The 12387-nt window shown below is 49.7% G+C and overlaps 1 protein-coding gene across 1 annotated transcript in view; it reads left to right on the top strand.

Annotated features, from left to right (window-relative positions):
* Positions 1-12387, top strand: part of LOC119390613 (eIF-2-alpha kinase activator GCN1-like) — a 298045-nt gene that overhangs the window by 187801 nt on the left and 97857 nt on the right. The window contains 2 exon segments of the mRNA XM_049415316.1: positions 3977-4021; positions 4024-4046. Of these exon segments, the coding sequence (XP_049271273.1) occupies positions 3977-4021; positions 4024-4046 (68 nt within the window).

Genomic DNA, 12387 nt, shown 5'->3' with positions numbered 1-12387 from the left:
CTTGCAGCTGCGGCTGCGCTGCATCGGGGGTGCCCAGCGACTGCTGGATTTCCTCGCGGATCACGTCGGCGATTGAATCCACTTGAGGCTGCGCTGAAGGCAACAGCTTGCGCAGCTCTTCCCGCACTATCGCTCTGATGGTTTCCCGTAGGTCGTCGGTGCCTAGCGAGTGCGCTTCGGTGTAGCCTGTCGACAGGGTTGAGCGGTGTATTGCTTCGTCCTAATCTCGAGGGATTTTCAATTGTTGTAGCCTCATTTAGGAATTCGATGACAGTTTTCGGTGGGTTCCGCACCAATCCTGCGAAGAGGTCTTGTTTCACTCATATAAGGAAGCGGACCTTTTTTTCCTCAGGCATGGCAGCATCAGCCAGGCGGAAAAGTCGCGTCATCTCTTCCGTGTAGATGGTGACCGTCTCATTCGGTAGCTGTGCTCTTGTCTCCAGCAAAGCAGCGGCCTTTTCCTTGCGGACGATGCTCGCGAAGGTATTAAGGAACGTCGTCCGAAAGAGGTCCCAGGATTGAAGGCTCGATTCATGGTTTTCGAACCACGTCTTCGCGGCGTCTTCTAAGTAGTAGTAGACGTGGCGCAGTTTCTCTTCAGTGTCCCAGTGGTTGAAGGCGGCGACTCGCTCGTACGTCTCCAGCCAGCTCTCCGGGTCTTCAAACGACGATCACGGAAAGTCGGTGGCTCCTTGGCTGTTGCATCACTACCGTTGTAGGTGGCAGGGGGTCTGTCATCGTCAGCGGTCTATGTGACGGTCTTCGGCTGCCTGGTGTTTTCGGGAAGGAGCCCGTACTCTGGTTGTAGTCCCTTCTGCCGGCGGCTGGTTCGAGGATCCGGGTTGTCCTTAGCGTCGTCTTCTTCTCGGCTTTGGCTTGGGTCAGCGTCCCGCGGTGGCGTCCGGATCATACCAGCACCTCCACCAGATGTCACGTGGTCGTGACGTCGACGAAGACAACAGTCAGTACGTCGAGATGAAAATGTTTATTTGGCCGAACTGTGGCCGAGAAACTGAGAACTAGAACTACAGCAATACACGCTGTACAATGATAGCGGCGAACAGGGCGTCGTCCGTCGATCAACTGACAAGCGATCAAGCGCGTCGGCTTTCATACAGGCGCTATCGAACTTTCCAGCAATCGCTGGTGGCGGCGTTATCTCTAGACAAAACTGGAACATTCGCGTGCGGGGCGCAATCTTAAACAAACCGGTCTACTACAATCGCGACGCTTCTAGAACACTACTTCGCGGACAGCGTCGAGCGTTGATAAACCGTCCCTGCCGGTCAAACCGAATACATCAAAACAAGACAAGAAGTGGGCGTGGCAATATGCAATCTTTGGTATCGTTGCGTTGCGGAAGCACGGGGCTTGCCGCCTTCCCTAATATCAGCAAAGGAAGCTTGTCCTCCCCCGTCGCGTTAGCACCGAACAGCATGTAACGCGTTCTTCGCTTTGTTTGCATCCTGATGAGGTTCCGTCCGGTGTAGTGTATGTGCGCTTTGGCAATATTTTGTAAAAGAATGTCGCCTCGTCCAAGTTGTAAATGTCTCTGTCTTCTACTGCTGAAGTAGGGTGCTCAGCCGATGCTTGCGCCATCGTTCACGACGTCGCGGTCCACGGCTGCACTCTCACCAACGATCGATTTTGAAGACACGCCGTGCCGTCTCTTGAAACGTTCAAGCCAGCCGTTGCTGCACTTAAAATCTTGCTTGCCCATTGGGAGGCTAGGGCTTCAGCGTTTGCGGTCAATGCAGGCCCATTTACAGGAAGGTTTGCACTTCTAGCGTTTTCAGCCACTCGAGAAGCGCTCTTTCCACTTCAGGATACTAGAATCACGGTTGCGCTTTCGTTTGGCTGAGAAACTCTTCTCGAAGCGCCAGTACGGCATTCTTATCTTCAGAACAGTGATAATGTTGACGGCGGTATTCCGAATTGTCTTGCGATTTCAGACTTCTGCGGCCTCCTTTTTCCACCTCACGTATCAGCTGAACTTTCTGCTCCAATGTCAGACACTCCGTGCGGGCACCGGCGGTGTCATTTTCACTGACGGTCCACTAAAAAGCACACACGATGCATACACAAACGCCCGGGTTCACACAGACCTCGCACAACACACGTGCACGAGAGCGTTCCAACCACGGATGGAAGAAAACCCAGGGAGCACGCCAAGGGCATTGGCTCTGTAATGCTCACGTGACACCACGGCGTAGCCAGTGGGTAGCAGGGAGCAGCCAGCATGTTTACAAGAGCGAGTGCCTCCGGCGGTCGCCTCCGTACCGGAGTAGGGCGCGGAGGAGGAGGGTAAGATCCGCGCCGCGGAGCTCTCCGCGGCGAAGAATCGGCGCCGCGGTGACTCTCACGCCGTCTGCACTGGCGCGCTTTAGGCGGCAACGCTAGCGCGAACATTGCTGCTCAGCGCAAAGAAAAGGCCGCTTGGCGCGGGCGTGGACGAAAAAAGCGCGCAGCACTTCGGCGGCTGGCGGTCGCTCGCCGTCTTAGCGCCGCCGTGAATACGCATCTGCAACTTGTTACTTCGCATTAAGCAGAGCAAGCTATCGACATGCTTCGAGTAATCCGGTCTAAAAGCACGCATTTGGGTCGGGACTACGTGACACTTCGATAAAAGCGAAATCGAATAAAGCGACTTCGTTGTAACGACGTTTACTGTAATTTGACTGGTGTGTCTGCATCAATATTCTTGGCCAATTGCTTTTTCACAGTTTGTCCGACTGTGCCAGACGCACACTGGTGCTACGATAACAGCGTCTTGTACAGTAGAACCCCGCTGTTACGTTCCTCATGCTGCGTTTTTCGCGGCTGTTAGTCGTTTTCCGCCGGTCCCGGCATAGCTCCCATAGGATACAATGTATGGGAACCCGCTGTTAAGTCGTAACTGTCGGACTGTCGACCGTTCCCGTATGATACGTCACGAAGTGCGCTCGGAGCCGAACGATGTGCTAACCGAAGAGAGAGGTCATTGGTGCATTTTCACGCAGCTTGGCCTGGTTTGACCGTAACATTAGCCGCATGAGAGGTGCAAGAAACAGGATCTTTCGATTGATGCAAACAAATGCATCGCTTCGAGATTCGTACTGAAAGATGGGTCTATGACGTAATTGCTCGCAAAAGCAAGGCCTCGATAGGGGCAATCACTTCGGCCATCGCGTTGGCGTAGACTCATCATCATCGTTTTTTGTAGAGGGGGGAGGAGTCGATACTTCGAGCTGGTGGAGCCACATGGTCGTGCGCGCGGTTCGCGTTCGGACTCGCCGCGCTGGTCGTGATTGCGTGTGCGTAGTTCTTCATTCCTACAGCTGTTGGTGTTAAAAAAAAACATACGTTGATTAACATTCTGGATGAGGCCGTCCCCAGCTCCGCGTTTCCATCCATCGATAGACGTGGCTGAGCGCGCCAATTCGTGCTGCTCGTAAGCATTGAAATAAAATTCTGTACCACTAAATGTTTTGCGTTTTTCCTGTTTTCGGCTCTTGCGTTTCCCGTCTCTTACGTTTATTTCTCTACAGTCCTTCAAAAACATATAGCCGGGGTTCTACTCTACATTGCTAAGCACATGTGGTGCGATTGGTACGCGTTACAAAATAAACACAAAGATGTGGCAGTACTCCAGCCGCACGTGACCGCACGCGATTGGTCAATGCAGAGCCCGGAGTTCTCTCGCGGTCAAATGGGCATTCGCGTGCGGCTGGAGTGTAATGCCACCCTCGTGTTTATTGGAATGCGTACAAGATGCACATGCTTAGCAGTGTGTGTTGGTGTTAGCCACTGAAGTGTTGGCATGAGTGACACGAAATCTTGACGTAAGCGTGGTTCCTCTTTTACAAGGCACATTTCTCAGAAGTTGCCCTTACCGTGCACCCTCTAAGGTATACCTTGTAATTTTTAAAGCACTCGGGTACTTTTGCCTTGGGTCAAGTTTTCATTCTGCCTAACCCTCCTTTCTTTCTGGCTTCAGGTGGGACTGGAAAGATGACTCCCGAAACTGCCCACGAGGATGACAACTTGGCACAGAACAGTCACATAAGGTGAGGTAGATGGCATGTTGACACAAAAAAAGCACCACACCTGTAAGGTAGCTATAGGTGCCACTTTTAGTCCCTCTCTAGTTGGCAGTAGACTCTAGTTGGCAGTGCAGTGGAAGCCACTTATAACAATACTCAAGTGCCACGAAAATCCAATTCTTATCTACCAATAGTTGTTTACACGAATTTCATGAAAAAAGCAATATAGGGGCGCGGCGAATATAGAAAAATATGATATTGGATGGGATATGCCAACGAACATCAGTAATAGGGACAATGCAGCTGCAAATTTTTCGGACGTGCTTGAAAATTGAGATGCTTCATGGCACCGCCACAAGCCCCAAAGAGTCAATGTAAATGAAAAATAGTCTTGCAATACATACAGTGTTAGTAATATACGTTTATAACGAATTTCGGATATAATGGAAGTTATTTTCATGCAAGATGTAACTTCGTTATAATGAGGTTTGAGTGTATAAGAATGTCTAAAATTTCGGACACTGAAACTCTTCAAAGTCTAATTTGTCATACTTTTTACTCAAATTGCTTGTCCGAAACTGCATTAACAGAAGCCATCCCCACTGCCGCGTCGATTATTTTGCTGGCCCTAACCAGCGCTGTCGCAAGGTGATCCGTTTGCGGCAGTTGCGGATTTGAAAAGTCAACTTTGCCGCAATTCAATAATGCCATGCGGTGAAGCATACCGTGAATCCAAAGGTCATGCATCCCTGGCAATACCGAGATGGCTACTGCAGTAAAACCCCACTGATACGTTTTGAAGGGACCGTAGGAAATGAATGTAAGAGACGGGAAACGCAAGAGCCGAAAAACAGGAAAAAATGACAAAATATTTAGTGGTACAGAATTTTATTTCAATGCTTACGCGTGAAAAAACCGTGTAACGTTGCCTGGTGCTTTTACTCATGTCCGAGCAGCACGAAAAGTTTTTCGAGCGCCTGCAGTCTCACATCCTTTCATAAATCTAGTGCCACCATGCCTACGCCTGACAAGCGATCGCTTATGGCGATACCTTCGCGAAATTGTCGCTGGTTGCGTCGGTGTCGCCGAGCGATACTGTAGGGCCATTGGCATAGTGTCGGACTACCATGGCTTGTAGTAAACGGTCGAACGCCCCGCGAAAGTAGAAATACCCCTAAAGCGGCTCCATTAACCTAAATTTTGTCACTGGTGCACACATTGCCGCACTCAGCCACGGTCTAGTCGACGGATAGAAACGGGGGACGCCGTCATCCACAAAAATTTAATCAATGTATGTGATTTTTTTTAGCACCAACAGCTGTAGGTGTGAAAGAACTAAGCACACGCAAGCACGACCAGCGCGGTGAGTCCAACAGCGAACCGTGCGCACGACCACGTGAACTCCAACCAGCTCGACAACTCCGACAAATAAATGCCAACGCGATGGCAGAAGTAAATGCCTATCTCGGAGGCCTTGCTTTCACAAGTAATTACGTCATAGACGCCATGTTTGCATTACAGATCTCAAAGGCTATGCTTTTGTTATAAGTAAATGCCAATCTCGAAGGCCTTGCTTTCGCGAGCACTTACGTCATAGACGCCATCATTGCAATACGGATCTCGAAGGCTATGCTTTTGTTTGTGTCAACCGAAAGTATCTGTCGCTTGCACCTCTCATGCGGCTAATGTTACGATCAAACCAAGCCAAGCTGCGTGAAAAGTCATCATGGCCGCTCTTAGGTACTCACTGGGTCGGCTCGGAGTGAACTTCGCGACGTATCATACGGGAACGGTCCCACAGTTACGACGTAACAGCGGGGTTCCCAATACATTGTACCCTATAGGAGCTGTGCCGGGACCGACGGAAAACGACGTAACAGCGGGAAAATGCATCAGAAAGGAACGTAACAGCGGGTTTCTACTGTAAACAGCTCCTATGTATGAGCACGCAGTAGCCGTTTAGGTTGTGGGCGGGGTAAAGAAGCTTGATTTCTCGCTTTCTTCTTTCTTTTCGATCATTTCACATTCCATTACCTTTTGGACCCGAGCTGCAGAATGCATTGTTATAACTGATAATACAGCATTGGGCCATTGTTGTAAGTGGTTTATTTCAACATAGAGAACATGCAAAAGTTGACAGTGCAGCAGGTTCCATGCAAGAACATCGTTCCAGTTGGTGCTTTTCCTAGAAATGAGACTTGCTGAACAAGTTTGTATGGCATGCAGGCTCTCCTACCATAAAGCTGTGGTCGGCTCTAGATGAAGCAATGGTAAAGGCAGATAAAATGGTTTTTTGGAAAATCACATATGTAGGCTGTACGTGTAATGAACACTGCAGCGTTGGCTACATGGTTGCGAGTCTGCTTCCAATGCAGTAGGTACTGGGTTCGATTCCCAGTGCCGATCGGAAACCCACCAGTTTTTCCTAATGGGTAGAGGAGTACACTAACCTGGTGCTTGGGTGTGTGGGTGCTCATCTCGATAGGTGGCCCCATAAGGTTCTGTAGAGGCCTCTAGCGCACCTTTACCCACCACAGCCTTGGTGAAATAGTTGAGCATCCGCCGCTGCTGTGGGAGGCAGAGAATGCTACCACCTGGTACCTACCGGTAAAATAGGTATAAGCACACTTCCGGCCTGGTGCTCGGCAGAACGAAGTACATAATTGCTTGGGAGGGCACCCATCCTGTGGGAAATTGGCGGCATGGGACTGCCACACGTAAAAAAGGTCATTCTCTTTCGTTCTTTTTTTCAGCGCCTAATTCATCGTAAAGGTACATCAAATCAAATTTATAATGAGCGGCAGTGGCAGCTGCCGCACTGGCCATACAAGTGCCGAAACAAGCTCGACTTTGAGTGAGCACTGTTCCATGCCCTTCAATCTGTTGGCACCATCTTGGCTTTGTTTTGTTCACAAATTCTGCTGGAGATCATTGATTTTCGGGCTTCTGGCAGTTCACTGGCAGCCAGAGCTAGCCAGAGGTCAGCCAGCTAGTTCTGGTCGTGACAGGAAACAACGTCCTAGCCACATGTGTTGGAATCCTGAGACAACCTGAAGATGCCCGAAAATTGCAAAATCGAATGCTGGGACAGCCAGCGTAAACGTAAACAAACGTTTTCACCGCGGCAGCAAACGAAACGTTGCGGTGTGTGAGCGTCGGTTTTTTCTACATTGCCCGCTTGGAAATATGTGGCTAGGTTTGCCAAAGAGCTGAAGAGATGCTCTCGAGCATACGCATTTGGGATACAGTAACGTACGTCCACAAGATCACGTGCAGCCCGCCTCTTTCGTGAGTAAAACAGGCAGCCGGCGCACGACGCCTCGAGAATGATGCAAGGTGAGCTGCCGTGCCGCTAACGGCTTAAGGGGGGAGGCGGCTTTCTTATCGCGAAAAATGGCAAAAAATCGATTTTTTGAAAATCACATTTTCAGTTTCTGTAGACCTTTTTCTATCAGATTACAAAATATCTTCACCGAAAACCATGTAGAAGTGCTTTAAAAAAAATTGTTACGCCTGCCAAGGTGCCGAAAATTATTGCGGAATCGCAAAAAAACATGATTTTCAAAAAATCATAACTCCGCAACGGCGCCACTGGGCGCCGATATTTTGGTCTCGTTGGAAAGAGCATTTCTCCGTCTTCAAATTCCTTGCCTCAGCTGGCTCCTTCCTTCGAAAACAAGCGCACAAAAGCAAATGTCCGAAGGTTATTTCGAGGCCTCCGATTGGCCGCGTCCGCCATGTTGGCCCAGCGCACCTCGCCATTGGTCCGATGCTCACTTCTGGAGATCGCCGGCTGCTGCTTGCGCGTCGCGAAGTCACGGCTGTCGAAAGTCGCGGTCTTTGTGACGCGTTCGCACTCGTGCTGTGTTCACGGCTCGACGATCACATAGAATATAACTAGGTTTTTTTGGAGCTGCAAACGGAAGTGCGATCAGATTACGATGACGCACCGCGCTCGTAGCGAACATCGTAAGCGTGCGTCTCGGACCGATCCGATGAGTCTATGCTCAAGGGTCGGACCCTTGAGCATTGACTCGTCGGATCAGCGGTTGGAAGTTCTGCTTATTACACTTCGGACGTCGTGACGAAGATAATCGCGGGACGACTCCTTATACTCGCGACCATGCATTACGTTCTTTGAAACAAACAGCAGGCACCGCGGCCAGCGTGTCTACTGCTCGGAGTCATCGCTAGGCCTAACTCAGCTCACGGCACCAGCGTGCGAGACGAACCTCGAACTTTGCGGGCAAGAACGCGTTAGCGGATCCGTGGCAGGATGCTCTTCGAAAGCAACGAAGCGCATCGCCCGCCGGCTCCTCGGAACCACGGATGGTCATTTTACGCATCAGCAGCGGACCCCACAGCCAAGCTCACCGCGCAGCGCCCGCGCGTCGCCGTCCCGAAATGCGAGACCAAACACGTTGCGCGCCGATTTTTCGTCGCCGCACCTACGGACAGTCACCGAATGCTGCCACCCAGAACATCGTGTGCCGACTTCCCAGACTCCGCGGTTGAACACTTCGAGGTGAAGTAAAGCACTGTTGATGCAATTTAGACGCGCTTGGAGCCGTGCGATACTATATCGTCACAAGCTCTCATGAATCATCTGAAAAAAAAAGTCACAGTTTCGCCGCAAGGGCGAAGCAATGAATGCGATAGCAAGAAACTGATGCTATACGAAGTGAGGCTCGCCAATGGATACTCTCAGTTTGAACAGCGCTCCTTTTGCAAAGGCGGCCGAAGCAGCGAAGGAAACTAGCGTGCTTCAAGTGTCGAGCTGTGACACTTGATAGTTCGCGCTCATCTTCTGTTTGTTCTTTTAGCGGCGTCTCTTGAGCTCGAGTGGCTTTCATACGCTTCGTAACATGAGCGCGGACATCAAGGTGAAAGCTTGAAACATTCCTCTTCCCCTCACCACGAGAAAACTGCGCGAGCAGACAGCGGAAGGGCAAGGTTCTCCCTGCGCAAATATAAGAAGAAGCGAGCGAGCTCGCCGATGACTTTTATATGCGACCGTCGTGCTCCTAGCGCCATCTCGCTGGTAATGAAGAAACGCTTATACGCGCCTGCCGTCTGAGTCCGTCCAGCAGTAAAGAGTGTGCATATAACGCTCGCCGTTAGCTACGTAGAGGATCTGCGTTTCGTGGCGTAGTGTTTAGCGCCACTCGCTGCGGAGCAAGAGGTCCCTGGTTCGATTCCGCGCTTCGGAACCATTTTTCTGAATTATTTTTCTTTGGGGCTTTATATATATACATACTTATACATATACAGCAAAACCTCGTTAATACGTACCTGCCGGGAACGCGGCATAACTACGCATTAAACGGTAGTACGCATTAACTACCAAGTACAAATTTGCCTCTCCTCGCGTACGCCATCGCCGCCAGCAAAGAAATAGAGTGCCATAGCAAATATTGCCTAAAGTACTCATCGCAAAGCCTTTTCTTTCTTTTTGCCAAAGTGGAGAAAGGATCCTAGCACTCTCGCACGACTGCCCGATAGCGCGCGGTGGCCGCCACGCCAAAGAGCATTTCGAAACTATTGAAGGGACCGGGATACGCAGTGACCGACATAACGACAAAACGGACAGTGTCTGCATTCCGCGATATATGTGTATGCGCCTGTACCACGATCTGCTACTAAACGAAAACTGACACGCGATACGGCCGCGTGGAGCCGATCGTCTTCTGGGTAGTTGCGTGCAGCGCGTCGCCTGCTCGGCACACGTACGTCGTCACTGCCGGGCCGCATCCTGTACCGCACACGCGCATCAGTCGTGGGAGTGTTCTTCGTGCCCACTTCGTTCCAGACCGTGCACAGATGTGGCGAGTAGCTTGTTCGCTTAACGCAGCGATGTCGAGCTTCCTCCGCGACGCCGTAGCGGTCCTGGCAGCGGACAGAGGCGCGTTGGGTGGTCGCCTAATAAAAGCGTGCAATATGGTTACAACAGCACTACGCTTACTGTACCGTACGCGTGCGTTTAGCGTGATAGCGTCAATGCAGCGAGGTTTCGCGGCGTCCGCGACCCGCAACGCTCAACTCCGCAACAGTGATCTGCTTTCGTTTCTACAAAGCGGTGCGCGCTTGAACACAGCTCCGCACGAGGCGGCAGCAATCGGCGGCCCAGCGCGTTGAGGTTGTCGCCAAGTAAAAGCGTGCAGTAGGCTTAAAGTAGCGCTGTGCTGCACGCGTGCCCGGGCAGATAGCTGAAGATACTTATTGTGATAAGGTTGTCAGCGATAAGTCATGCTGACGCGTTCGTCCGTGGCCGCCGCCTCGCCTTCGTTCTTTCCTGATGCTTACGTGCAAAGGCGTCGCCGCAATGGCGCGGAAGTCTGAATCGGTGATCGACTGATCTCCGTATTTCTAGAAAAGACGGAAAACCTTTGGCAGCACATTGTGGCGTCGAGAATTTCAGCGGTGTAGTGTAAAAGTTTATGGCACAAAAAGTTATCTCAGCACGCGACTGCGGCTACGACTACGGTGCATGACTGCGGCGACGGCAAAATCCAGCCGAGACTGTCCATATAATTGCTATCGCAATAAAATGAAAGCCTCGCAGATAACAGTGTTCGCAACCGGGTGAATGGTGAAGTGCATCTCAGTCGAGGTTTACAAGTGAGCTTGAGTGAAGCAGGGAGATGAATTTACATCTGCCCAATTCGCGTCTTGAATACTCTGCTAAGGAATTTCTATTCCACCAATGTCTTGGCCGTAACTGCCTGTTATTTAGGAGGAAGGGATGGGCTGTCCTGATGAGAGCCACTCTTAGTATCCTATAAAAATTATTCAATGATCAATTACAATGAAGACCTAATCATGTTAGTGATAGCATGAATACAAGAAAGCTGGCAAAGCATCACAGCTAGTATATGGCCTAATTACATTACAATATAACGGGCAGCCGAGAAAGATTCTCTGTGCTTGAAAAAGGCAAAGAAGCAATCACTAGAGAAGACTGAAAGGCGGCGGCAAAGAAAGAGAGTGCCAAAGGACACCTCGAGTTACGCTGTAGGATCATCTTAGAAAACTTTCAAAAGTTTTCTCAAGATGACTTTTTTGGCTAGTGAGGCTGCTTGTTCCAGCCATATTTCTGGAACTACTCACCGGATTTCCATAAGTCTTTTTTTATCATGTACTTGAATAAACTTCTGAGGGGGACAAGCCCATTTTTTTTTTTCAATATTGTGTCTGTTATTTGTTATATTTAATCAAAATTTTTTGATAATATCCTAATCACTAACACTGAATTCGATGGTCTGCTAAAACTTTTCAGCAAGGAATTTATAAAAAAAAGGGCTGTCTCCCCCTGGAGTATCAATCTGGGAATCATCATAGTTAATTTCACGGTTCCAGCACCTTTTGAAAGTTCTCCAGGCCTGGGATAAAAGAACCATGTGCACTATTCTGACATACTGCTGTAACTTGAGAACCAGTGAACATAACTTCATGAAACTTTGTAGTTCTTCTAATGCTGTTGCTATGAGTCCATCCTGAAAATTTCATCAAGATATCTCAATAAACAAAATGTTGGTGTCTGATGGTAGCCTCCCCCCTTAACAAGCTCGCCTCTGTGCAGTGCATGTAACAGTCACTGTACAACACGACAGGAAATGTCACGATAAGTGATCGTGTTTCCAAAGATGTCGAGGATGTACCTGCTTGCGGCTATTGCGTACTATGTCGCACTCACGCATTGATCAATTTGCATTTTATCTTTAATTGAGGCATGCGGCTGTACCGGCACCACGAGTGTTCGTTATATTTAAAAGTAGGTGTTTGCGAATTTTCGAATATTTCAAATATTCGAGTCTGTGTGCCGCAGCTAGTGCTACTGCTTGCTTCATTACTGCCACCATGCAGCCAGCCTTTGTGTGTTTTACTTTGCTCTTTTGTTATAGCTCACAGTACTTTCCTGAAGTCTTCACTGTGTTTACGTTCTCGCGTCATGCCTTCTGCCTGAGGAATGTCATGTGCCTGCTCAATGATTGCATGGTCAGGCACGCTGTTTGACGCGCTCAAGACGCTACACGCATTTCGTAATTCACTGTGTGGACGCATAATATAAACCTTGTCTCCATGGCAAGGCTTGCTGGAAAGAATAATTATGACGACTCCTCTCACAGCGAGGCAGCTTCTGCTCAATCGCTACAAGACTACTGCATCAACGTTGTCAGCGCTTGCATCATCTGCATGCGCCATCAGCGCATCAGTGTTTGATGTCTTAAATCAACTTCAGTGATTGCAACCCCGACGTGGAGAAAGCCAGAAAACAAATCCTGAAGAGGTGGCAAAGGACAGAAGTGTATAAAGATGCATTTTTTAAAAATCTTCAGGGTCATTCTAGACCCAAAAATGTGCTCGC

The sequence above is a fragment of the Rhipicephalus sanguineus genome, chromosome 4, assembly GCF_013339695.2.
Source record: "Rhipicephalus sanguineus isolate Rsan-2018 chromosome 4, BIME_Rsan_1.4, whole genome shotgun sequence".
Classification (NCBI taxonomy): Eukaryota; Metazoa; Arthropoda; class Arachnida; order Ixodida; family Ixodidae; genus Rhipicephalus; species Rhipicephalus sanguineus.
This window is presented reverse-complemented; position numbering and strand designations above follow the sequence as displayed.